Below are 27,932 nucleotides of genomic sequence, written 5' to 3' on the forward strand. Positions count from 1 at the left end.
TCTCAGCCAGCTGGTAAAAGTTTATAAGTTGACAGGAACACAGCATAGAACAGACCTTGATATCACAGGTTTCAGAGTAACAGCCATGTTAGTCTGTATTCGCAAAAAGAAAAGGAGGACTTGTGGCACAGACATCAGTGACTTTCAGCCAAATCCATCTTGGGGAGTCCTGGACCAGGCAGCCTGGACTCCCCATCTTCCAGTCCCCCCAAACAGACTTCCAGCTTCCAGCGACCCAACCTCCAACACGCCCGTTGCTCCTCCTCCTTGTCTTTGCCTCACTTCCTGGTCATCACCTGGTTGCATCCCCCTCATGGGTCTCAGGTTACGAAGGGCACTGGTCACAGCATAGGTGCAGGCCGCTGGAGCAGCCTCACCTGCCCCAGAGGTCTCAGCCAAAGTCACACACCTCTATTCCCACCACCGAGGAACTGGTGCAGCACACAGGGAAACTGAGCCACACACCGTATTCATGCAAAACAGTAAAACTCTCATCGGCTCAACAGTAAGACTCACATACAACATAACAAGGGAAAATCCCCACTTCGTCACATCTCTGCCCCCTTTGAGACTGAACGGAGTGAGGTCACTTTAGCCAGTGGCCTGGGGAAGTTCCACTCCCACCATACCTGGTAACACTTTAACTCTGTTTCTTATCTGTTCTCATTGTGCTAAAACCCCCAACTAGTTAGGCAGAAGCAACACACAGCGTCTTGGTTCTTTGTTCACACAGATTCGTGTCACCCTTCTGCCAGGTAGAGCCAGCAGGACAAGGGCCTGGTTTAATAGCTAGAGGTTCCTTTTCAACAATACAACACAAAACTGGCTCGAGCCCCCATCCAGTAACCTGGGACAATTACACACCACCCCCTGGGTGTCTCTGAGAGGCAATACTTCCCCTCTCGCAAGCACAGAGTCTGAGTGTAGTAAAACCTTTTAATAAAAGGAGGGATTTAACTCTGCATTAATTTGTGGAAACATTGCAACTAGGATTCATAAACATAAACCATGAGCAAAAGACCCACCCCCAAGTAAGTTGGGCACTGTCCTTTTCCCCTCAGGTTCTTAAGTCCAGCAACCCAAAAGTCCCTTTAACGTGCCCGTCCCTTCTCTGCACCCCACTCACAGTTGCTGTCCTTGGCCAGTGCAGTCCCAGAGTTCAGAGGTTCAGCCGCCGAGTTCACCTCCCACCCTGGATGGAAGTGGGGGGAGAAGGAGGCACCTCAAACACTCTGCTGCTCAAGCACTCGCTAGTTGCCCCAATGGCCGATTAACACCCCTCTCTGCCAACTTCCCTGCTGGCCGCTCACCAAGATGTCTTCAGGGTCCCCCACTTCACACAGATTTCAGTGATTTTAGCTTAGTCAGGGAGCCTCACTCCTAGTGTACACTGGGCAGTCTCTTACAATAGAGACACTGACTCAAAGAAGGTTTATTATTTAGACCTGGTTATCAGTTATTTCAGCTCTGCAGCATGTAACAAGACTCTCAACAGAGTCTAAAATATGTCTTTTATTATATCATGGAAAGAGAAAGGTCAAATGGTGTGTCTACCAGACCCAAGTACAAGTACCTACCACCAACTCTTTCTTCTTATGGCGCTTTGGAACCCATGTCCCCAGCCTAGCAAGTGCCATTCAGTTGAGGGTGAGTCCTTCTATCAGGGTATGCCAGGTACAGTTCTGCTGCCCTCGGTTCACACAACAAGGGTAACACAACCCTTTATTACTCCTGCCCCAATAACAAGGAGACTGGGGATCCAACACCAGACACAAGTGATCATTTGGGCAAGCAATCCCATCATGCTGAGCACTTAGGCAGGGTGGGTGTGTCCATGCAAATGAGATCAGCTCCTGAAGTCCTTTCACACAGCTCACCGCTAGATGTCAGGGGAGAGCTCATTCAGACTCCGCTTACATTAGTAAGTATATAAAAATATCAAAAATCAAAAGGGCAAAAAAGTCTATCTCAGGCAAACATACAGGTCTGATAAGACATCAGCATCACTGACGTTAACCTACGTCAGCATACAGCCACCGCAGTAATTACATCGCTTGTGCATGGCTACGCTTTGCTCCTTGTGTCGGTGGTGTGTGTCCTTATCAGCAGGGCTTGTATCGATTGTACTGTCAGTGTGGGGCATTGTGGGAAGGCTCGTGAAAGCCATTAACAGTTGACGTAAGCAGCGCAGTGTCACCATTGACATGCATCAAACTAATTACATCGACCTTGTCTCTAGGCCGCTCGTGGAGGTGGAGTTATTAAGTTGGCGCAGTGGGGCCCTTACATCGGCAGCAGCAAAAGGTTAGGGAAGACACTTCCAGAGTCAGGTCGATGTGAGCTACCTTACGTTAGTCAGAGCCATCCCATCCATAGGATAGAGTGGGGCAACTTCCCCGTGCCCTGTGCTTTGGGGGGACCCGTGCTTCTGGATGTGAGGTCCAGGTTGGCCTGGGGGGTTAGCGGAGCGCCTGGTGCTGGCAAAAGCGAGCGACCCAGCCGCAGCCGACCCCACCCCGTTCTGCTCCATCCCACCGGCTTCTGGTGTCGCTCGTGGGAGGGGGTGGAAGAGATGGGTGGGGGTTTAGGGGAAGAGGTGGAGTGAGGGAGGGGCCCGGGCCAGAAGGGGGTGTTGATCGGTATTTTCTGCCCCTCCTCTCCCAGCTCTTTCCCTGACTCTGCGTATCGCATGCACCTGGGAGAGTACCAGCTCTCCCTCCCAACCGGGAGCGCCTCTCCCATGCGTCGCATCATCGTCCACCACGACTACAACCAGAAGACGTCTGTCGCCGACATCGCCCTGGTGCAGCTGACGGAACCTGTCACCTTCACGGACACCATCCGCCCCATCGCCCTGCCGGGCCTCTCCACCCCGTTCCCAGCAGGGGAAAAGTCTGGGTCATGGGCTGGGGCCGCATTGGATGGGGCTGTGATGGTGAGGGGGGATGGGAGTGTGATGGATCTAAGGGGCGATTGAGGGGGCTGCTATTCAGCCCCTATTCCCGGGGGTGGCTGATGCCTCCAGAGTCGGAGAGGCCTTCCCTGGAGCTCTGAACACACAGGGCTGTGTAGCCACAAGAGCACACACACACACACAAAGAATCTGTGACGTTTCTGTGCATTGTGAGTTGCAGCCCCTAGACGGCGATGTAGCTCACGCGCTTGGCCAGTCCGTTACACTGGGAGAGATTTTTCCCAGCTCCCCCCTGTCCTTTCCAGCTCCCTCGGCCTCCCACTATGCTCCATCCCCGGCTCTCTCCTTCCAGATACACTGAAGCCGCCCAAGACCCTTCAGGAGCTGCAGGTTCCTCTCATCACTGTGCCGACCTGCAGAGAACGCTTTGGGAAATGCAGCCATTGGATCAAAAATGACATGCTATGCCCTGGGTCCAGAGGTGACCCTAGTGGCCCCTGCCAGGTAGGCTTCTTGGCTTAGGGGGGCAGCCCTGGTGCTCCTAGAAACTATCTGGCCCATTGTTCTGTTTGCAAATATTGGCCCTTCCTCCCCCACTCTCAAAAAAGGCTCGCGTGGGTGATGTTCTAATTTGATCTTCCTCCGCATCTCATTGATAGAGAAAGCAGCTCGCCCCGCAGCAGTGCATTCTGGGACATCTCACAAATCACCCTAGGATGGGGGGAGACTCTCTGAGCTCTGGGCCTGCTGAACTGAGAGGGTTAAACTTAACCTGAGCTTAATGCCAGAGAAAACAAACCTAACAAGGATGGTAGCTCTGCCCCAGCACTGCAGCACGACATGGCATGAGAGGGAAACGGGTTTTATCCCCAGCTCTGGGAGGGGAGTGGGGTCTGGTGGGTTAGAGCAGGGAGCCTAGGTGCCCATTTTGCTGGGCTCCTGCTGACGGGCCTGTGACCTGCCCCATTGCCAACCCCCCCAGCACAGATAGCATGGGAGCAGCACCCCCCTCCTGAGCATGAGCTGCAGAGAAAGCAGAGCTGGCAGCCCCCCACCAGCTGGGGTGTGTATAGACCCCCCCCCCTTAGCACTGGGTGTGGGCCCCACGTTGCTGGGGTCTGCGGGACGTGGCTGGGAGAGGCTGGTGGATGGAAGAACAGGGGTGCTACAGGGGTGGGGAGGGCAGGGGGCAGGGGGTTATATCCAGCCCTTCCTGCAGCTCTGCAGCGCCCCCTTGGGTGACTGGGAAGTCGACGGGGAAGGGCCCTGTCGTTACTCTGATCTCAGGACTTGTGCTCTGAAGATCGTCAATAAATCGGCCTTGCAAATTCTGTCTCCTCCTGGTAGCAACCGTGACCTGCCCCGCAGCAGCCGGTGCCTCCTCCCGCTAGGGCCAGTCCTGCCACGGCCACAGCCTCCCACGGGCTCCGCGGCTTGGCATTAGCTGTGGGATGGCAGAGTGCAGGCGCTCCTAAGCTTACTTTTACCAGCTTAGGTTAAAACTTCCCCAAGGTACAAACTATTTTACCCTTTGCCCTTGGACTTCCACTGCCACCACCAAACTCTATCTGGGTTTACTGGGTAACGTAGTTTGGACACGTCTTTCCCCCCAAAATCTTCCCAACCCTTGCATCCCACTTCCTGGGAAGGTTTGGTAAAAATCCTCACCAATTTGCATAGGTGACCAGAGACCCAAACCCTTGGATCTTAGAACAATGGAAAACCATTCAGTTTTCTTACAAGAAGACTTTTAATAGAAGTAAAGGAATCACCTCTGTACAATCAGGATGGTAGATACCTTACAGGGTAATTAGATTCAAAACATAGAGAATCCCTCTAGGCAAAACCTTAAGTTACAAAAAAGACACACAGACAGAAATAGTCATTCTATTCAGCACAGCTCTTTTCTCAGCCATTTAAAGAAATCATAATCTAACACATACCTAGCTAGATTACTTATTAAAAGTTCTAAGACTTCATTCCTGTTCTGTCCCCGGCCAAAGCAGCATACAGACAGCCACAGACCCTTTGTTTTTCTCCCTCCTCCCAGCTTTTGAAAGTATCTTGTCTCCTCATTGGTCATTTTGGTCAGGTGCCAGCGAGGTTACCTTTAGCTTCTTAACCCTTTACAGATAAGAGGATTTTTCCTCTGGCCAGGAGGGATTTTAAAGGGGTTTTCCCTTCCCTTTATATTTATGACAGAGCAGCTCCTCCTTCTCAGAGCAATTGGCTCAGGCTCTCTGCAGACTCAGGCTTGTGGGCATTGCTGGTAGATCTCAGATCCTCTCCTGTAGTCATGTCACGCTGCCCCCAGACAATGGAGTTTCATTATTGGATGAATGGAAGAGGGACAGATGTAAGGGGGGTCACAGTGACATATGGAGAGTGATGAAGAGAAGAATGAACGTGCTGAAGGAGGTTCTGGCATCATTCATCCCTGAGGTTTGTTAGGGGGCTTATTCCTTCACCCACTTACTTCCCTGGTCCTTCTCGCATGAACAGAGAGCAACAATACCCGAAGTCCAAAGGTGCAAACAATTCGATGTTTATTGGGGTGAACTTCCAGCAAGCATGATTCCAGTTTCCTTCCTTAGTATCCTCCTTCCCAGCTCTGACACCACAGAGCCTTACACCTGTGTCCCTGTTCCCATTCCTACCCTTAGCCAAACATGATTCCAACTTCCTTACTCCCATTCCCTGTTCCCATTTCCCCCTTTAGCAAAACATGATTCCAACTTCCTTACTCCCATTCCCTGTTCCCATTTCCCCCTTTAGCAAAACATGATTGCAATTTCCTTACCCCCATTCCCTGTTCCCATCTCCCACACCCACACCCTCATTGACTACAGATTATATAGTAAAACTTGAGTTCTGCTTAGCTATACCTTAACCAATCATTTTCCTGAAATTTAACTAACCAATCCTAACATATTGTAACATGATTATGTTACCAATTATATCCCACCACCTTAATTAGTTTACACCCAGCAAAATTAATTATACAGCAGACAGGAACAATCACAGAACCAGACAGAGATTATACAGACAAACAATGGCAAAGTGGGAACTATAATGACAAGACAATACAGAAGTGAGGATTTCACATCCCAGCTATTGAGAAGTGAGTTCTTGCCAGACAGGATGCTATCAAACTAAGTTTCCTTTTACATTTTCTAGGCACTTCCCTTTCTCTGGAGGTGATAGGAATACAGTTCTGTCCTGATAGTGCCTAACAGCTCAATAGCACCTTCTTTCAATGTGACTAGTTTGGAATGTGAGGATGTGACCGGTCGCTTCCCAGCTTATGGCTGCCTCTGCTGCTTAGCCAAAGGCCTGAGCCTAAGAACAGGGCCTCAGACTGTCACAGTAAGAGAAGGCCCTTACACCAGCAGACAGTGATTTTGATTCTTTCTTTTATACCTCTAGAACTAGCCAAGTGATAAGAATACACCTAAATTCTTAAAGTACAGGCCTTTGCAGACAGGCCTGAATATCTTTATCCTAACAAGGTTCAGGACTCCAGGCTCATGGCTTGGACCCCCAGAGCCCACATATCCCCATACAAATTCAGCATAGGGCACCGTCTCAACATAGACACCCAGACTATTGGGCTGGCCACAGCCATCCTCCCAACTCACAACCCCCATCAGGAACCAGGCCCCATTGTGGTCACATATCAGCGGCCCCCCAGAATCCCTCTAGAGTGGCAGAGAAATTGGCATTACTGAGAGGTTCCTTCCCACTCCAGGCTTCACAATCCAGCCCTTTGGAGCTGTAGGCACGTGGACCAGCCTATGGCAACACCCGCATATTGTGGCCACAACAACATTAGAAGTGAAAGGAGCATGATGCATCTTGCCCCGCTCCTTTCTCTGGAGGGGGCATTGGTGACAGCAGTGGGGTTCCCTAGTTCATTCACAGCATTGACTGGGTTCATCCTCTGTTGTGCTACATAGAGGCACTGCTGGGGTGGGGCTCGCAGGACCCTGCAGAGTAGTGGGCCTAGAAGTTTACACCCTCTGTCAAGAGGTATATGGTATTTTCCCATCTCAGGCTTTCTGCAGACTCAGGCAGGCCTCTGTAAAAAGAAAAGGAGGACTTGTGGCACCTTAGAGACTAACAAATTTAATAGAGCATACGCTTTCGTGAGCTACGGCTCACTTCATCACTTATGCTCTAATAAGGTGTCCTCCTTTTCTTTTCATGGAAACAGACTAACACGGCTGCTACTTTGAAACCAGACAGGCCTCTGTTACCCTCCAGCCACGTTGTCCCTATTTTCTACCCAACTGTAAAGTCTCAACTTTTACTTTCAAAAACAGAAGTTGGGGCTCAATCTGCCTTTTTTAATGGGTGGGGATTGGGGCGGGAGTTTGTCTCCAAAAGTTTCAGCCAGCTCTAATGTTAAAGGAACAATGGCAGAGTTATTAGATTTTCATAGAATCTCAGGGTTGGAAGGGACCTCAGGAGGTCATCTAGTCTAACCCCCTGCTCAAAGCAGGACCAATCGCCAATTTTTGCCCCAGATCCCTAAATGGCCCCCTCAAGGATTGAGCTCACAACCCTGGGTTTAGCAGGCCAATGCTCAAACCACTGAGCGATCCCTCCCCCCAGTTCTTGTCTCCTTCCAACCTACAAAATTGTTTTCACTGGGAATGGCCAATTCCTGTGAATTCAGGAGAAAAAAGAACCCCAGAAGGAGTTAAATGTGGCCCAAGTCTTGGGGCGGGTGGAAGAGCAATGGGAGGGCAACTGGATCCGGGCACAGGAGCCTGCTGGAGAAGCCCGACCTACCGGGGCTAACATCAGGAAATGGTAGGATTCTAGGTAGACAGACATACATACAGGCTGTTATTTTAACAACTTTTTCTCTAATGCCACATTTCTGCTGCTAAATAAACAATGCTTCGCTTGTTTGGTCACTGGATACCACTCGTAAGGGCAGGACAGCACGTTTTCAGTCCTGCTAGGACACAAACAATGGATCCATGAGTGATCGGTCTGGAAGCAGGCCAAGGGCATGACTCCACCACAGGAGAGGTAACAGGGACGACCCCTGCATAGATGCAGTGAGGCACAGCCAGCCCTGTACCCCACATGTCCAGGTGGGGAACCCCATGGCGGGATCCCTCTTTTGCCTTCTCCTAACGGTTGCCCACCAAGTCCCCTGCCTAATCTCCAGATACCAGCAGCTCCCCTCACTCCATAAAGGGCTTTGGGATCTTCCTGGGCAAAAGGTCCCAGAAAGACCTTTGAATAGGCAGGTTCCCAGGGATGTGATGCTGGACGTGTCAGCCAAGATACGGGGGGGCAGGTTCCCGAGGAGGTGAATGACCACGCCATGGGGGATTGGCTGGGATCCACCTGTGTGAAGAGCTAGAGCAAAGTGCCAGGCCCTTTTGCTGAGTGGAAACCCAGAACTGTCCCTCCCAGCCAGTGAAAGGAGGGGTAGGCTGTGTGTCTGTCTGTGCTAATAATGGCCCATGACGGGGTGCACCCAGAGGCAGTCTCAGAGAAGTAGTGAGAGCCCTGTAACCAAGACACAGGGCAAAACAATGTATTTTCTCCTCCTAGCCTTATTCTCAGCTACCGCTGACCATGAGTTGGTTGAGTTCAGGATCCTGACACAGGGAAGAAAGGTAAGCAGCAGGATACGGACCCTGGACTTCAGGAAAGCAGACTTCGACTCCCTCAGGGAACGGATGGGTAGGATCCCCTGGGGGACTAACATGAAGGGGAAAGGAGTCCAGGAGAGCTGGCTGTATTGCAAGGAATCCCTGTTGAGGTTACAAGGACAAACCATCCCAATGTGTTGAAAGTATAGTAAATATGGCAGGCGATCAGCTTGGCTTAACGGTGAAATCCTAGCGGATCTTAAGCATAAAAAAGAAGCTTACAAGAAGTGGAAGATTGGACAAATGACCAGGGATGAGTATAAAAACATTGCTCGGGTATGCAGGAGTGAAATCAGGAAGGCCAAATAACACCTGGAGTTGCAGCTAGCAAGAGATGTTAAGAGTAACAAGAAGGGTTTCTTCAGGTATGTTGGCAACAAGAAGAAAGTCAAGGAAAGTGTGGGCCCCTTACTGAATGAGGGAGGCAACCTAGTGACGGAGGATGTGGAAAAAGCTAATGTACTCAATGCTTTTTTTGCCTCTGTCTTCACGAACAAGGTCAGCTCCCAGACTGCTGCGCTGGGCATCACAGCATGGGGAATAGATGGCCAGCCCTCTGTGGAGAAAGAGGTGGTTAGGGACTATTTAGAAAAGCTGGACGTGCACAAGTCCATGGGGCCGGACGAGTTGCATCCGAGAGTGCTAAAGGAACTGGCGGCTGTGATTGCAGAGCCATTGGCCATCTTTGAAAACTGGCCATTGGCCATTGGCCATCTTTGAAAACTCGTGGCGAATGGGGGAAGTCCCGGATGACTGGAGAAAGGCTAATGTAGTGCCAATCTTTAAAAAAGGGAAGAAGGAGGATCCTGGGAACTACAGGCCAGTCAGCGTCACTTCAGTCCCTGGAAAAATCATGGAGCAGGTCCTTAAAGAATCAATCTGAAGCACTTACAAGAGAGGAAAGTGATCAGGAACAGTCAGCATGGATTCACCAAGGGAAGGTCATGCCTGACTAATCTAATCGCCTTCTATGATGAGATTACTGGTTCTGTGGATGAAGGGAAAGCAGGGGATGTATAGTATCTTGACTTTAGCAAAGCTTTTGACATGGTCTCCCACAGTATGCTTGTCAGCAAGTTAAAGAAGTATGGACTGGATGAATGCACTATAAGGTGGGTAGAAAGTTGGCTAGATTGTCGGGCTCAATGGGTAGTGATCAATGGCTTCATGTCTAGTTGGCAGCCGGTGTCAAGTGGAGTGCCCCAAGGGTCGGTCCTGGGGCCGGTTTTGTTCAATATCTTCATAAATGATCTGGAGGATGGTGTGGATTGCACTCTCAGCAAATTTGCAGATGATACTAAACTGGGAGGAGTGGTAGATACGCTGGAGGGCAGGGATAGGATCCAGAGGGACCTAGACAAATTGGAGGATTGGGCCAAAAGAAATCTGATGAGGTTCAATAAGGATAAGTGCAGGGTTCTGCACTTAGGACAGAAGAACCCAATGCACAGCTACAGACTAGGGAACGAATGGCTAGGCAGCAGTTTTGCGGAAAAGGACCTAGGGGTGACAGTGGACGAGAAGCTGGATATGAGTCAGCAGTGTGCCCTTGTTGCCAAGAAGGCCAATGGCATTTTGGGATGTATAAGTAGGGGCATAGCGAGCAGATCGAGGGACGTGATCATCCCCCTCTATTCGACGTTGATGAGGCCTCATCTGGAGTCCTATGTCCAGTTTTGGGCCCCACACTACAAGAAGGATGTGGATAAATTGGAAAGAGTCCAGCGAAGGGCAACAAAAATGATTAGGGGTCTGGAACACATGACTTATGAGGAGAGGCTGAGGGAACTGGGATTGTTTAGTCTGTGGAAGAGAAGAATGAGGGGGGATTTGATAGCTGCTTTCAACTACCTGAGAGGTGGTTCCAGAGAGGATGGTTCTAGACTATTCTCAGTGGTGGAAGAGGACAGGACAAGGAGTAATGGTCTCAAGTTGCAGTGGGGGAGGTTTAGGTTGGATATTAGGAAATCTTTTTCACTAGGAGAGTGGTGAAACACTGGAATGCGTTGCCTAGGGAGGTGGTGGAATCTCCTTCCTTAGAAGTTTTTAAGGTCAGGCTTGACAAAGCCCTGGCTGGGATGATTTAATTGGGGATGGGTCCTGCTTTTGAGCAGGGGGTTGGACTAGATGACCTCCTGAGGTCCCTTCCAACCCTAATATTCTATGATTCTATGATTCTATGATTTTAGGGAAACTTTCCCCAAAACTTCAGCTGGAGGCAGACACCCGACCTGGGAAATTTCACCCCAAATGGTTAGTTTGGCAAAGTTATAGGCAACTGAAAACAGGGTCTTAAAATGGAAAGTGTCGGGCAGCCCTGACTGGTAGCCTCTCTACCACCCTCGCTTATAATGCGACAGAGAGAAAAGATATAGAGATCGAGACAGAGCTGATAGGGATAGCTAGAGACAGGGATTATAGATGGGACATGGCTGGATAGCTGGACAGGGCACAGTACATACAAAGATCTAACTAGTTAGCTCACGGTTTATACCACACCCATTCTCATGCTCTCCAGATAGTGACAGCGTCACACAAATATGCCCGTGAGATCATCTTCCTCACTGGGACAATCGTGCAGATGCTGACAAGTCAACTGACACAAAGTCTCACATGGGCAGGGTCCTTGCTAGGATTGTTTCCAGCTGTCAGTGGTGGCTGGTTTCTTCTTAGCTACGTGGAGGGCAGGATTTTAATTCAAGGTGAGTTTGACACATTAGAGAATTGGTCCAAAATGAATGAGAAAAAATTCCATAAAGACAAGAGCCAAGTGCTGCATTTGGAGGGAAAAATCAAATGCATGGCTACAAACTGGGGAGCAACTGGTTAGGGGGTCATACGGCTGGAAAGGATCTGGGGTTCCAGTGGGTCACAAATTGAATTTGAGTCAAGAGTGTGATGCAGTTGCAAAATCCCCTAATGTCATTCTGGGCTGTGTTAACAGGAGAGTCGTATGTGAGACACAGGAGATGTTTGTCCCGCTCTACTCGGCAGTGGGGAGGCCTCAGCTGGAGTGTTGTGTCGAATTCTGGGTGCTGCACTTTAAGGAGAAGTGGACGAATTGGAGAGAGTCCAGAGGAGAGCAACAAAAATTATCAGAGCTTTAGAAAACCTGACCTACGAGGAAAGATTGAAAGAACCTAGAGACAAGGAGGCTGAGGCAGGACATAAGAATAGGCTTCAAATATGTGCTAGGTTGTTATAAAAGGACGGAGATGGAACAGTCTCCATAGGCAGCACAAGAAGGCACCGGCTTAGCTGGCAGTGTGGGAAATTTATGTTGAACATTAGGAAAAGCTTTCTAGCCGTAAGGTTCTCCTCTCCCTGCCCTCCACGTGAAGCATTTTTGTCTGGGGCTAGTGTGCATCAGCTCCCCGAAACCACCTGCTTCTGGTCCGACAAGCACTGCCTGCCCGGGCCCCGCAGGCCATATCTGGGTTAGGATTCGGCATCCACTGACCCCTGCATCCTCCAAGTGTCCCCCTGGAGCGTCCAGCCCCGATCCACTGGACAGGCACAGAAGTACCAGGTGTGCTGTCCCACGGGGAGGCTACACAGTAGCTGGAACAACTCCAGCTCAGAACCCACGCTGTGCTTCACGGTAGCACAGCACGGAGCTACAGATGTAGAGAAAGCAAGACGATGGCCGTGTCTACACGACCAAATGAAGTCGACCTAACTTATGTTGGCCTAGAGTCACCGCAGTAATTGCTTCGCTTGCGCCTGGATAGACTTTGCTCCTTGTGCCGGCGATGCGCATCCTCATAGCGTCTGTATCGATTGAACTGACAGTGCAGGGCATTGTGGGAAGGCTCACAACAGTGGATCGCAAGCAACGCAGCATCTACACTGACAGTGCGTCGGCCTAACTACATCGACCGTGACTGTATGGAGGAGGGGGAGATTGTGACAGGTTGGGTCACAGAGACCCTCTTGGGACTGTCACCTGAGGTGCTGAGACTGCCTCTGAGCCCGTTTTCCCTGTTACACCTTGGGACTTCTGAACCCTGCCCTGTTGAGCCAGACACGCTGGCGTGCTGCAAACACAGACCCAGGGCTGAACCACATCCCCCAAAACTGCAGGCTTTAACTGAAAACCACTAAGCAGGTACTCCTGTCTCCAGCCCCCAGATACCCAGTTCCCAATGGGATCCAACCCCCAAATTAATCAGTTTTACCCTGTATAAAGCTTATACAGGGTAAACTCATAAATTGTCCACCCTCTATAACACTGATAGAGAGATCTGCCCAGCTGTTTGCTCCCCCGGGTATTAATTACTTACTCTGGGTTAATTAATAAGCAAAAGTGTTTTTATTAAATATAAAAAGTAGGATTTAAGTAGTTCCAAGTAAGAACAGACAAAACAAAGTAAGTCACCAAGTAAAATAAAGCAAATACGCAAGTCTAAGCCAATACATTTAAGAAACTGATCATAGATGAATTCTCACCCTGGAGATGTTCCGATAAGTTTTTTTCACAGACTGGACTCCATCCAGCAATCACTCACACCCCCCGTGGTTACTGTCCTTTGTTCCAATTTCTTTCAGGCATCTCCTTGGGGTGGAGAGTCCGTCTCTTGAGCCAGCTGCAGACCAAATGGAGGGGCTTCCAAGGCCCTTTATATTCTCTCTCTTGTGGGCCTTTGTTCTTCTTTGCAAAGTCACAGCAAGAAGATGGGGTTTGTAGCCACCTGGGCAAGTCACATGTCACCAGGGGAGCCAGTTGTGCAGCCCGGGAATAGCCGATGGGCCAGCCCAGCGGCAGTCTGGGTAACTGAGAGGCAGCAGAGCAAAGGAGCAGCTGGATTCAGCCTTAGCTCACAGTGTCTGGTGCGGGAGGAGCCGCGGGAGAGCCGTTGCACGTACTACAGCGGGAGCAGAGGAACTCACAGCAGCCGAGCGACTGGTGAAGCCTCCCTGTCCTAGCTGCTGCAACCACTATCACAGGGCAGGGGGTAGAGCCCCGGAGCTGCCAACAGACCAGAGACCCTGACTTTCCTGACCTCCTGGAACCCCAAACTGTGGACAAGGAAGTTGGGGAGACATGAGGGGAGGTGAGGGTGGGGGGCAGAACAAACTGTGTTCAGGGTCCCATTTGTTTGGGACTGTGACTGATGCAGCCTGAGGTACACAGCGGTGGAAGGCCTTAAACCGTAAATATACGTCCCCAGTTCAACCCGGCCCTTCCCTTTTCTCTCCTGCCCCCAGCAAAGTTCATCCCTTCAAACCTCAGCACTGGCAAGTGGGTGCAGACTTGCCTGGCAAAGGCGCCCAGAGTGGCTACAGCTTCCCAGACAAGAGTGAGAACAATCGACACCTTCCCGCCTGGCCCGGCCCCGCATTTACAGTCAGGACCAGCCGCAGGCCTGCATATGGACAAAGGAAAAAGCACCCAGGGAAAAACTCTGAATCAGGACTCTTGGGGCTGAGCTGAAGTGGATGCCCTGGACCTGAGCAGTCTGAGCCTGTATAAGAGAAGAAAAAGGGGCCCAAGATGGGACCTGTCATGGTCGCAGGTGATGCTCTGCCCGTAGGAGGGTCCCATGAGAGGTGGGTACCAGCCCCTCTTCCCTGGCCAGCCAGGCCACGGGCATCGGGATCCCTTATTAGACAGGAAAGGAGCTGGGTAATACAGGCAGGCTAGCATTGAAGTTTATGTTTGTCAGTAACCTGGTGTTTCCAGCCCTTCTCTTGGACTCTTTTGAGTCTCTGTCTCCAGCTCTGTGAAATAAACCTCCGTTTGGTTTTACTGTGGCCACGTCTAAGTGTCGGGTGTGAAGGAGAGCGTGGAACTGAGGCAACGCCCATCACCTGTGGGGGGCGCCGCTGGGAGTCAGCGGATCGTGGGGCACTGCAGGTGTCCAGAGGATGAGAGATGGGGCACGTTAGTGCAACAGAGAGGAGTGTGTGGCAGGGGAAAGCGCAGGGCTTGGGGAGCCCAGAGCGGAGAGTAAGTGCTGTCAGTATCTGGGAGTTAACGGTGAATTTCCCCCAACTGGCCCCAGGCTCCTCTCTCCCACACTGTGAGCAGGGGATAGTGGTTCACCCTGGACACCTTGGGTAAACTCGCAGTGTCACAGGCAGATCCCACCTCTCCGAGCGATGGGCTCAGGCTCTCTGCAGACTCAGGCAGTGACGCTGTGTCAGTTACACTGGGTGCAGTTCACACCTCTCTGAGCTGCGGTTTTGTGCTCTCTGCAGACACAGGCAGACATTCCTCCTCTGATTGCCCTTGAAGGAGAAAAAGGAGCAGGATACTGGTCAAGTGACCAGTGAACTGGAGCAGTTTCGTACCCAATAGCAGGGAAAAGCCCAAAAAAGGAAATGCTCCTGGAGCCCTCTACAGCTGTCAGCTTCAGAACAACCTCTCGTGACAGCAAGGTCCTCACTGAGAAAACCGCCGTGTGACTCTGCAGCTGTCACCCAGCCACTGCACGCCAGCATCCGCTCAGTGCTGGTTGTACGTCCCCTGAGAAACATTGCAACGGGGCAGGGCTTTTTGAGGGCTTTGCTTGCTCTCTAGTTTTGCAGACAGTATGAATTCTGCTAACCCGCTTGTTTCTTGGAAAGAGCAGTTCCCACACTGCTTTCGGTTTCCACCTGCGGGAGACAGGAAACAGACGCAGCGGAGGGTGTCACAGCCAGCTACTGATAAACAACATCTAAACCTGACAGCTCTCACCGATGGCTCTGCAGCTCTTCCTAGTGTGATCGCTGCCCTCTGGCCTCGATGCCTGGGATCCACAGCGAAGACATTGGGATGTTGAGAAGTGAGATGCCCTTAGCGGGGATCAGAGTTAGCACCACGTTCTGGATTGGGGCCAGCTTGCTCCCCTCTCAGAGCTGATGCGCCAGGCTCTCTGCAAACCCAGGGGAGTTTAAGGAGTGGTCCAGCCTGCATTGAAAGCACATTAAACACAGGGAGACACGATTCCCTGGCGTCGCCCTGGGGTAACAGTCCCATGCAGAGCGAGCCAGGGAGCTCAGTGTGGGGCATCCGGACCAGCGGCAGATGAAGCCAGAATGAGTTGTTAGCCCTTCCCTGCCCAGACGTCATTGCCAGCGTGTCCCTAAGGAGCGCCAGGTCGGCAGAGCTGCTCTGAGAATCCCACTCTGGGCAGGGACCCTTCATTCCTCGGCTCCCCTCACGGGCCCTTTGGCCGGGTCTGGTGGAAACGCATGTGCTGTAATGGGCACTGGAAGTGCTGGAGTTGTGACTCCCCTGGACCTAAACAGTTTGGCCAGAGCCCTAGCGGAGAGAAAGCTCCTCGTCAGCTCGACACCTTCAGGGAGTCACCACTACTTCTCCCTCCGGAGACCACACCCCAGCAGCTGCCTCTTCTCAGAAACGTGGGATTTCTGGAACTGAAACAAAAACCCTCAGCAAATATTCAACTCTCCCAGTGCTGAGTAACAGTCACCCAGCTCCCGGGGCGGAGATGCAGCCACTTCTGGGGCAGGGCAGGTGGGGTGCAGCCATGAATAATGTTGCACAGGGATGGCTCACCCAGCACTGAGCTGCAGCCACCTCTCGGATAGAGCAGCTGGGGAACAGCCGCACATAACACCACACCGTGAGGGCTCACAACTGTGAAAATGTAAATCAGTAAAAACTGAGAGAAAATATAGATTCATAGATATTAAGGTGAGAAGGGACCATTCTGATCATCTAGTCTGACCTCCTGCACAACGCAGGCCAAAGAATCTCACCCACCCACTCCTACAAAAAATCTCTCACCTATGTCTGAGCTATTGAAGTCCTCAAATCGTGGTTTAAAGACTTCAAGGAGCAGAGAATCCTCCAGCAAGTGACCCGTGCCCCATGCTACAGAGGAAGGTGAAAAACCTCCAGGGCTTCTTCCAATCTGCCCTGGAGGAAAATTCCTTCCCGACCCCAAATATAGCGATCAGCTGAACCCTGAGCACATGGGCAAGATTCACCAGCCAGATACCCAGGAAAGAATTTTCTGTAGTAACTCAGATCCCACCCCATCTAACATCCCATCGCAGGCCATTGGGCCTATTTACCATGAATATTTAAAGATCAATTAATTACCAAAATCATGTTATCCCATCATACCATCTCCTCCATACACTTATTGAGTTTAATCTTAAAGCCAGATAGGTCTTTTGCCCCCACTGCTTCCCTTGGAAGGCTATTCCAGAACTTCACTCCTCTGATGGTTAAAAACCTTCATCTAATTTCAAGTCTAAACTTCCCAATGACCAGATTATATTAATTAAAATATGCTTCAAAATCCATCAGAATTATAAGACAAGTAAAAATTGGATTCTGCCAAACTGTGCCAGGCCTTGCCACGGTGGCTTTTCCCAACAGACACGTGCCGGGACGTCGACTCGTCGTTCCAACGGTCACTGTTTTCTGATACGTTCGGGAGGCAAATGTCACAGTCTGGAAAAATCCCGGTTTCCAGTCCAGAAACCACTTGGATGGGAAATTTCTGCCCCGCCCCCTCACTGCCTGTTTTGCAGCTCATCTGAGCTTGGAGCCGGGCAGTGAGGACAGGTGCAAGGTGCTGTGAGTAGCGCCTTGTTTGGGGGTCTCCAGTGGGTGGTTCCAGCTGTGTAAGGAGTTCTGGGGGTGTCACCAATTTCCCCTTCCCCAGGTCAACCCCCGATACACCAGTGCTGAGGGGAGAGGCCCTGGGCAAGAGTCCAGGGAATGTGCCCAGGCTCGGCCCATGTGCCAAACTTAGTGAGGGTTTTAGCTGTCCCTGTCCCAAAAGAAAGGGGAAGGATTGAAGAGAAAGTACCAATGGGGAGAGGCCAAAGCTCCCACTCAGCCTGATTGACAGGGCAGGCGGGCCAATGAGGGAGTCAGGAGCCCAGAGGCCTGTTCTCTGTGTGAGCTGGAGCTGCCTGAGCCAGAAGAGGGCAGAGTTAAGGGGAAAGCAGCAGCCTGAGCTGGGCTGGAGGCTGAGCTGTGGCTGTGCAGAGCCGGGAGCTGGGACAGCGGAGACCAGGGATACTGGGTCGACCTGCAGGAGGAGCCGTGGGGCCAGAGTCGGGATACCGGACGCTGGCCGTGCCCCATGTAACACTGCAGCTGAGCCTGGTGAGTGGCTGGGGAGAGCGGGGTGGTGGGGGGCTGGGCAGGGAGACGTCGCCTGATGAGGGGCCTCACTGGCCATACTCGGAGGACATGAACTCACCAGGCGGACCAATGCTGGGGAGAAGGGTTCCTGCCCCCCTAGAGCCTGAGGGCATAGGTGCCGAATTTCTAATCTGCCAAGGGGGGCTCTGCCCATGCCCCACCCCCACTCCACCCCTTCCCCCAATGTCCCATCCCTGCCCTGCTTTTTCCCACTCCTGCTCTGCCCCTGCCCCTTCTTCCTGCCCCTCCCCTGAGTGCGCTGGGCCCTCGTGCCTCCCCCCAGTGCCACGGAACAGCTGATCCGTGGCAGGGGGAGCTGCTGGGAGGCAGGAGGCGCTGGGAGGAGGGAGAGGAGCTGATGGGGGGCTGCCGGCGGGTGCCTAAGCCTGAGGGCGTGTGGGCGCCACCAGAGCAAAGGTCTGACCCGTGGTAAGACTGCAGTGCAACCAGGGCCTGGGCAGGAGGCCTGGGACATGTGAGGAGCAGACTGTGAACTTTCCTTCCAGCCCCATAGATGGTTGTTTCTAGTCTCCCGGGGCCCTTTGGGTGGGGCCCCTTGTTCCTTGAACTGTGCCCATTTTCCCCTCTGGGTCAAGGGAACTGGTGCCAGGACTCAGATCCATTCGCCGTCCAGTGCTACTGGGGGCCTGCAGAACCAAACCGGTCTAGGGAGCCGCCCCAAGAGCCCGGCCTCACTCATGGCTCCGGGTTACAAAACTAGAGAGTGAAAGTGGAACTGAGCAGACAGCGGCCAGCCGGGCTCTGTGCAGAGCCAGACACGCAGAGAGCCAGGGAGGTGGTGGGGGACACCCAGAGACAACCGGAGAAATTGAATTAACCGCAGGGTCTGCGCTGGAGTCTGCTCACCAGGGTGAGCTACAGGGCAAGAGGGAGCCCAGGGCTGGGCTAGGTGGGGGCTGCGGGTCGGGAGTGAGGGGCACTGGCAGGGCTGGGGGGGCAGGGCTGGGCTCACAGGGGGCTAGGGGTCGGGAGTGAGGGGCACCGGCAGAGCTGGGGGGCAGGGCTGGGCTAACAGGGGGCTGCAGGTCGGGAGTGAGGGGCACCGGCAGAGCTGGGGTGGGGGGGCAGGGCTGGGCTAGCAGAGGCTGTGGGTCAGACATCAGGGGCACTGGCATGGTTTGCTCTGGCCAGATGCCATTTATCCAGAAGCCCCAGTGCCCTGGAAGCAGGGGTGGGGGGCGGATTCAGGAGGCCCAAAACAGCCCCCCTCTAATAAGAACTGGACCAACTGCAGCTGGCGTTTCCGAGGCCCCTTGGCCGGCTCGTACAATCTCACCCCACAGCTGAACCCACATCCTGGCGGGTCGGGTGCTTCTAGCGGGCTGAACTGGGAGGTGGGGGGGCAGCAATGGCTGTATCATTCCCTGAACTCCCAGGGCCCCCAGGAATCCCAAAACCCCAGAAGCAGAGAGACACTTGCCAGCCCTGCCCCAAAATGGGAGTGGCCAGCGCACAACAGCCGAATGGAAACTTACCCAGCCAAGTGGTGAAAACTAACAATAGAGCCCAGGAGTCCTGGCTCCCAGCCCCTCTGCGGTAGCATCTTAGCCCCGGTGTTCCCATGTGCTAGCTCTTGACCCAGTGGATCTCCCCAGGCCTGTGGGGTCAGGGGGATGGAGCAACTCTGGGAGGACGTCACCTGCTCCATCTGCTGGAACGTGTTCAGCGACCCCGTCTCCATCGAGTGCGGCCACAACTTCTGCCGGGGCTGCCTCTCGACTCACTGGAGCCAGATCTCAGCCCAGGGGCACCGCTGCCCGGAGTGCCGGGCTTCCTGCTCCAGGAATAGGATGATCCCAGACACACGTGTCAGAAACCTGGTGGAGAAAATCACCAAGCCTCAGCAGGAAGAGCCGGAGCCGGTGAGACCAGACGGGCCGGATAAGGGGAAAAGGAGCTTTCTCTTGTAGGGGATTCTGGGCCCAATCCAGCCCCAGGGCAGGGACTGCCTGGCTCAGGGGAGCAGGGAATGGGACGTAGGGCCTGTCCCCTTTAGAGGGAGCCAGTCCTGATCTGGCCCCAGAGTGGGGACTGGCTGGCTCAGGGGGTGGGGAAGGGGACACACAGACTCAGACTTGTAGGCCAGAAGGGACCATCATGATCATCTAGTCTGACCTCCTGCAAGCTGCAGGGCACAGAACCTCACTCACCCTCTCCTGTAATAGACCCAGAACCTCTGGCTAGTCACTGACATCATCCAGTCGTGGTTAAAGGACTTCAAGTTACAGAGACTCCACCATTTATACTAGATCAAACCTGCAAATGACCCGTGCCCCATGCTGCAGAGGAAGGCGAAAACCCCCCAGGTCTCTGCCAGTCTGAGCTGGGGGAAATTCCTTCCCAACCTCAACTATGACGATCAGTTAGACCCTCAGCATGTGGGCAAGACCCACCAGCCGGACACCTGGGTGTCTCTAGTAACACAGAGCCCTTCCCATCTAGTGTCCCATCACCACCCGTTGTGGGATATTTGCTACTGGCACTCGCATTTGGGCTACATGCCATGGTAGGCAGTCTCATCAGACCATCCCCTCCATAAACTTACCAAACTCAGTCGAGAAGCCTCCAGAGCCGGGTGGCTGGAGAGCGGCGGCTGCTGGCCGGGATCCCAGCTCTGAAGGCAGAGCCACCGCCAGCAGCAGCGCAGAATAAGGGTGGCCTGGTACGGTATTTCCACCCCTACTTCCACGCTGCTGCTGGCGGGATGCCGCCTTCAGAGCTGGGATCCCAGCCACCAGCCACCGCTCTCCAGCCGCCCAGCTCTGGAGGCAGTGCAGAATTAAGGGTGGCAATACTGTGACCCACCGAAAATAACCTTGAGACCCCGCTCCTCCCCCTGCAACTCCCTTTTGGGTTAGGACTCCCAATTTGGGAAATGCTGTTTTGCCCATGAAATCTGTATAGTTTAGGGTAAAAGCACACAAAATAACAGATTTCCCAGGTGAAGACCAGATTTCACCATCTGGGAGGCATTTTTCATGGCTGTGAATTTGGTAGGACCCTAGATATTACCCCTCACTTTTGCAGATTAATTAGAAATCCTTGCTATTGGACTTGCAATTTCATGTGCTAATTTCTTTAATATTCGAGGATGGAGATCATCCTGGCCCCCTAGTTTGCTCCCATTAAGTTGTTTGACTCTGGTTTCCGTTTCAGCCAATTCAGTGACAATTTCTACTCCCGTATTCTTGTTCTCATTAGCTGTCTGGCCACAAGCTTCTCCTTATGCTTCTTAAAAACTGAGGCCATGCCCATATCTTTAGGTGTTGGCCCATGCAGCCTGTATCTTTTATCTCCACCCCATCCTCAGCTCTTAGCAGTCCCATTTCTTCTTTCCTTGTTTTCTTTTTTCTTTATGAGGCTAAAGAACTTTTTTCTGTTGGTTTTAATTTTTTTGCAAGTTCAAATTCTGCTTGGCCTTTGGCAGTTCTCATTTTATCCCGACATGGATTCCTCCCAGTTTCCATTCCTCAGAGGCTTTCTGCTTTCTCTTAATCACCTCTTTGAAATCCTGGTTCACCCAGTTTGCTCAGCAACCCTTCCCTATGGGCTTTTTCCTGGATGCAGACTCCAGAGAGTTCCTGCATCTTTGACAAACCCCATCCACATCCAGATCCTTCAGCTTTGCAGGCCAGGTCACTTCCCTGCCTAATTCCCTTATTTTTTTGCAGCTTGCCCTTTTGAAATCCAGGATCCCCAGCTGCCGACCTGTTTTGGTTTATCCTTCCATTTAGTTAAACGGAATTAGCTCATGGCCACTTGAACCAAGGCTGTCCTCTACAGCCAGTTCTTTAGTGCGGTCCTCGCTACGTACCAATACCAAATCTAAACTGGCATCACCTCTTGTTGCTTTGGTCACTGATGAAAAAATCTCTCAGCTGTCTCACCTCCAGGATTATCTGGGCCCTGCCATGATGAGCAGCACTTCTCCAATCTCTGTCCAGAAAATTAAAGTGTCCCATGATCACACAATTCCCAGTGGTATTTATTTCATTTAAGCTATGAAAGGGGTCTCTATCCATATCCAAACCGAATCCTGGAGGTCTGTAGCAGACCCAAGACACTCTCCCAGGGGAGCCCCTGGTACCTTTCTTCCCCACAGTGATCTTGACCCAAAAAGATTCTGTTTCACCCATTTCATCCCTTCTCATTTCTTTCCACTCCACCTCTTCATTAACACACAACGCTACTCCGCAACCTCTGCCTTTTGTCTTTCTTCCCTGTACCCCGGTCATGGCTGCTATTGCACCATGTGTCTGGTTTCCTGTCCCATACCCGTAGTTTTAGTTCCTTCCCTTTTGTCACCCGGGCTCATCGCGTTGCTGGGCAGACACCTCACTGCTTCCACTTGGCTTTGCTGCCGGTATCGGCCACCTGACTCTCAGCGTCGGTGCTCTTGGCACTATCGTTCCTCTTCTCATCTCTTCTCCTGCCCTCTGTCGTTCCTTTCTCCGTTGCTCCTACCCTCTCCTCCTGCCTCCTGCTCAGTGTGAGAATCAGGCCTGGAGGTTCCATGAGCATCTCCCAGAGTTCCTAGTTTAAAGCCCTTTTCATCAGCTGTGCCAACCTCCACCCCGGAAGTCTATCCTCCACCCTGTTCAGGTGGCGTCCGTCCCAGGAGACCAGTCCTCTGTCCGTGAACGCCTCCCCGTGACCGAACATCCCCACGCCCACCTTAGCCCCACTGCCTGAGCCACCTGTTGATCATCAGCATCCTGTCTCACCTTCGCTCTCCTCCAGGGACAGGTAGAATCCCACTGAAGATCCCCTCCAGGGAGTGCTGCCCCTGATCCAGCCCCAGGGCAGGGGACTGGCTGGCTCAGGGGGTAGAATGGGGCACAGGGCTCTGATCCAGCAGGGAGCAGGGGACTGGCTGGCTCAGGGGGTAGAATGGGGCACAGGGCTCTGATCCAGCAGGGAGCAGGGGACTGGCTGGCTCAGGGGTGGGGTCGCAGCTCTGACCCTGCTCTCTCCCTGCAGCAGGGGCCGGGGGCTCAGCCGGAGCCAGGCCACCCGGTGCAGCTGGTGCGTCTGGACGAGGAAGAGAACCTGATCCTGGACAAGAAGGCCCTGAGCCGCTGCCTGGAGCAGGGTGGGGCGGGGGACGCCCCCGTCTGCGTGGTGTCCATCGTCGGGGTGAAGCGCTGGGGCAAATCCTTCCTGCTGAACTACCTGCTGCGCCGACTCCGGAGCCCGGTGGGTGTGAACGGGAACAGGAGTGAGATGGGGTGTGAGCGGCCCCATCCTGCCTCCTGCTGGAGGGCTCAGAGTTGCACACGTGTGTGGGAGTACACACACCTCATTGCATGTCGGTCAGCCTGTCTGCCTGGTACTCTGTCTGTTAATATTGTCTGTCTGTCTGTCTATCTGTCTGAACCCGAGCAAGTCTGTCTTTCTGTCTGTGTGTCTGTCTGGAATGCAGCGTGTCTGTGTGTCTCTGACTGTTTATCTGTCAGAATCTGAGCACGCCCATCGCCCTGTGTTCCTCCCCGCCCCACCCTAGTAAATTAACCCCCAGCCCCTTCCCAGGGCTTACAGTCTGGAGTGTGCGGGGACCAGTCACTCTTCTCCCCCACCCTGCACTGACCCCTCTCCCTGCATGTTCCTTTCCGGCAGGACGCGAGGGACGGGTCGTGGATGGGCCGGGAGGATGAGATCCTGGAGGGGTTCGAGTGGCGCGCGGACGAGGAGCGAGTCACCAACGGGGTGTGGGCGTGGAGTCAACCCTTCTGGGTCCCCACCCCAGGCGGGAAGGTGAGTGGGGGCACTGGAGGTGCATAGGAAAGGGGGAAGGAGACATGGGGATGCTGGGAGAAGGGAAATGGGGGAAAGGGCTGGGAACAAAGGCAATGGGGAAATAGGGAAGGATGGAGACATGGGGAAGGAGGCCCCAGGGGAATCTGATGGAGTCATAACGGGGGGGAATGGAGAGGAGCAAGAGGAGGGAGCTAACACTGGGGTGGGCAAAAATGAGATGCCAGGGGCCATGGGGGCAGAGCAGGGGGCAGACTCTGGGGGCGGAGGGGCCGTGGGTGGCTGAACAAAGCCGGAAACTGACCTGGGGCTCTCCCTCTTGGCCCCCAGGTGGCCGTGCTGCTGGTCGACACCGAGGGCTCCATGGGCATTGAAAGGAAGAAGGAGACCAGCATCAAACTCTCCGCCTTCTCCATGCTGCTCAGCTCCTATCAGGTTTGGGGGTCCCCGGGGGGGCGCTGTGCTGCAGAGCACAGTCTGGGGGCTCCGCAGGGGACATTTCCCCCAGCAGTCCGGGCTGGCCCCAATGTCTCACTGGGGCACTAGGGGGCGCTGTGCTGCAGGGAGCGGGGCAGGGGCTCAGTAGGGGGCGCTCTCCCCTGGCAGGCAGGGCCGGCCCCGATGCCCCCTGCAGCACTAGGGGGCGCTGTGCTCGGGGCGGGTGACGTGGCTGGGAAGGGGCCTGGGGCGGCCGTCCCTGCTCGTTGCTGTAGCTCTGTCTGTCTCCTGGCTATCTGCAGATACTGAATATTTCGAATGAGGTGAACGACGCGGATCTTGAATACCTGGAGGTGAGGCCAGGCAGCCTGACACAGAACGTGGCTGGGCCAGGTTCTCCCATTAGCCCCACAGGGTTATTATCCCTCCCCATAGCTCCTGTGGGGAAACTGAGGCCCAGATAAAGAAACCGACTCTCCCATGGTCACGTGGGATTCTGGATTCAGCACTGTCACCACACAGCCCAGCCCGGGTCTCTGCTCCCAGGTGTCTGGCACGGGCCCCTGGGTCAAAGTTAGGACCCCGCCCTCCCCTCCAGCCCAGCTCCGCTGTCGGTGGGAAGTCTGCTGGGGCCAAGACCTTGGGCGGTTGCTCTGCCCCCTGATCTGCTCTGCTCTTACCCAGCCCCAGCCCCGCCGGGTCGAGCCCCTGGCCGTCACACCCTTAGTGACATCTCTGCCACCTGCGACATACTGCGTGTCCTGCCCCTTTACTGCACCCCAGGGGGGATTCTCTGTGCGGGGGAGGGGTTGGCTCTGGGAGGGTTTTTATCTGTCCACACGGCCCTGGGTCCAGTGAGGGGCAGAAACCTGGTTAACGTGGAGCTAGAGCAGTCCAGGGAGAGCTCGAGTAATCGCCATGTGGCTGAGATTGTTGGAGGCGTGAGCAGAGCCGTGGTGTCACCCCCGGGGCTGGGCAAACAGTGCTGGTGGCGTCTGTCAGCCGGAGGCAATGGGGCTCTGTGGGTTGGAGGGTTCATCTCAGGAACCCCTCAGGGAAAAGACCTCACATTGGGCTCACTGACCCCCCCCCCACCGCCACGTGGTGCCCTGGAGTGAAGGAGGGAACCCTGGAACAAGACTGGCTCCTCTGTGGGGCACAGGATCCCACAGCCGCCCCCACCACCCTCTTGGCCGGGGGCATCCCACTTCTCTTTCCACCCCGTGGAAAATATCTCCATCTCTCTCCAGCTTCGTTTTGCACTCGCTGGGCCTCGCTCTCTGCGATGGGCGGAGGGAGCGGCTCAGATGGGGATGGGGGGCAGCGATCAGGCCCCTTTCTGTTCACCTGCAGGATGACCCCGCAGTGTAAATGCCTCCCATGCCCTAGACTCGTCCCCCACCCCCCTTCTCTTTGCTCTACAGATGTTTGTGTGTGTGGCCAAAGAGGTGGGAAAAGCGTACGGACTGGAGCCTGTTCAGGTGAGACGGCTTCCGCCATCATCACCCGCCCTGCCCCATGTATCCCCACATGGCACCCCCTCCCCTGCGGGCATTGGGATAGGGACGTTATGGGTAACTCCGCTGCTGCGGCTGACAATACTTATAGACACAGCACCACCCCGTATTCACCGTGAGGGGGCCTCCGTCATGCCGCTGGCCAAGATCCGTGAGAACAGCGACCTGCCTTTGTACGCAGGCCTCTTCAGCTCCCTGCCAGCCCCCCTGTCTTGTAGACGCCCTTCAGGGTCATTTCCGCCACTACAGGACATGACAGTGCAATCGCCTCGGTGCAACGAGTGGTCAGCGATGACCGTCATTAATCACTGACCCCACCATTGGTCCACCACATTTCGAGCTGCCAAGGCACCTGGGCTGGTTCCTAACAGGACAGGGCAATTGTGCAGCCCGTCTCTTCAGATGGGGTTTCTCTGATGACCAGGGATGTAGCTGTGGTCAACTTCAGCCTATGTCGCATATCCTTGACGAGTGCCCACGGACTTCGAGGGTGGGCTACTGGCTCTGCACCTGGCTGATGACTATGCTGTCAGATGGCTGGGGACTTTGAGCATATGCTGAAGACCCCTCCCCCACTCCACAGCCTGCTCCTGCCCCATGCACCCCCTGCCCCATTCCCTCGGGGCTGAGGTCTTCCCTCCAGACATCAACCTTCTCCCCAACCCAGCGTCCCCCCACCCCCAGAGACCCTCACTCCCCTCCTGTCTCCCCTGCAGCATCTAGACCTGCTGGTGCGGGATTGGAGCAGCTCCCCGGACCTTGGAGCCGAGGGTGGGGAGCAGCATCTGAGATACATCCAAGAGGTGACTGTGGGACTCAGAGAATGGAGGAATGGGACATGGGGCCTTTCCCCTCGAAGGGATGATGGCTCCAGTGTTTCCAACCTGGGGGAGGTGGGACCGCAGGGAGGTTGTGTGAAGGGTGGTGGGGGGGGGGTCCCAAGTGCAGGGCTGGAGTTAGGGTGTGGCAAGCAGAATATTTGTCCAGGGCCCTGCACCATAGGGGACCCTGCAAAGCTAAATTACTTGCTTCAGCCCTGGATGTCCGGGCCTCAGGCATCGGCTTCAGCCCCTGGCGGTCGGAGCTGAAGCTGAAGTCCGAGTTTAAGGTGGAAGTCACCATTTTTTTCAAGTACAGGGGTTTAGATTGTCTTTTAAGGCCAAAGGGAGTCACCAGCACAACAAGGCCGAGAAACACTGGGCATGAGTTTAGCCGCTGACGTCTCCAAAGAATCCATCCGCACGGAGCAACCTCCAGCCGGGGGCTGCAGATGCAAAGCTGGACTTTCCCTGCAATTGCTGCTCCAGGCCGGGCACCTGTCGCTGCCCTACACTCAATGAGCCCAGACAGCGTGGAGGAGGAAGCAGCTTGATTGCAAAGGGGAGAGGAGAAAAACCAGGCCAGGGGGAGTGAAAGGAGCAGGGTGGGACAAGGAGTCTGCAGAGACTGGGACCTGGGGTGGGGAGACAGGGGCTTGGAGCGGGGAGACTGGGACTGACGGACACTCCTTTCACTTCCTGCCATCCCCTGCCTTGTTCACTGCCCCCCTTCCAACATCTACAACAAATGAGGCCGGGCCCCTCCAGACCCTCTCTGACTGCCTGGCAGGTCTGGCTAATGTTAACACAGGTGTTTGTGTGTCAATGTAACCATTGCCCCTGTCTCGGCAGAAGCTGGAGGCGAGGTCCCCTTGCAAACACCCCAAGGCCCTGGAAGCGCTGAAGAGAAGCAGCAGCCGCTGTTACCTGATGCCCTTCCCTGGCAAGCTGATCACGACTGGCAGCGAGGGAAGGCTGAGAGGTAACGGACCCAGGACAGCGGCTCTAAGCCCCCTGCCCTGTGCAGAGCAATGTGACTGGGGCGCTGATCATGCCCGTGCGTGGCAGGTAGAGAGAAGGGGGATCAGACAGGCCCTGTATTCCCCCACCATCGTCCATCTCTCTCCCCTTTGCAGACATGGATGATGATTTCCGGGGGAGCCTGAGGGACTACGTCACCGCCCTGGTGAGCTCGGCTGGTCAACACATCCGGATGGACCAGCATGGGGAGATGCTCACTGGGACACAGCTCGCTGCCAAGATAAAGGTGGGGACTGGCCAGCTGTGCTGGAGGGAGCAGGAAGGGGATGCTCTCTCCTGCAGTCAGCGATGACCCCAATACCCCCTATTCCCCAGCTGCCCCACCCCAGAGGTGGTTGCATCTCAGCTCCAGGTGAGCTGTCCCCATGTTCCCAGCCTTTCTAAGCCCTGTGGAGTCTGTGACGTGATGATTTCTTTTGGTTCCTTTGCAGAATTTAACTGATGTGATGAAGAACCATTGCTCTGGCTTCTCCTCTCCCTGTCAGGTACCGTCTCTGTCTCTGAGCTGATCATGGGGTGTCTCCCCTCACCCGTCCACGTCAGGGTTGGGGCAATGTTGGGATCTGGGTCCATGCTGCGGGAGGTGACTGGGAAAGAGTCGGGATGAAATCTTATTTTCTTGGACTCCAGGGTAGAAGA

General features: G+C 54.1%; 1 protein-coding gene across 1 annotated transcript in view; it reads left to right on the forward strand.

Moving 5' to 3' along the window:
* The first annotated feature begins 2,689 nt into the window (after positions 1-2,689).
* Positions 2,690-27,932, forward strand: part of LOC140912303 (RING finger protein 112) — a 33,451-nt gene continuing 8,208 nt past the window's right edge. The window contains 11 exon segments of the mRNA XM_078853029.1: positions 2,690-2,935; positions 19,321-19,587; positions 22,706-22,921; positions 23,342-23,479; positions 23,810-23,914; positions 24,220-24,270; positions 25,342-25,398; positions 26,151-26,237; positions 27,105-27,234; positions 27,389-27,519; positions 27,725-27,778. Of these exon segments, the coding sequence (XP_078709155.1) occupies positions 2,690-2,935; positions 19,321-19,587; positions 22,706-22,921; positions 23,342-23,479; positions 23,810-23,914; positions 24,220-24,270; positions 25,342-25,398; positions 26,151-26,237; positions 27,105-27,234; positions 27,389-27,519; positions 27,725-27,778 (1,482 nt within the window).

Source organism: Lepidochelys kempii, chromosome 6, assembly GCF_965140285.1.
Source record: "Lepidochelys kempii isolate rLepKem1 chromosome 6, rLepKem1.hap1, whole genome shotgun sequence".
Lineage (NCBI taxonomy): Eukaryota > Metazoa > Chordata > Testudines > Cheloniidae > Lepidochelys > Lepidochelys kempii.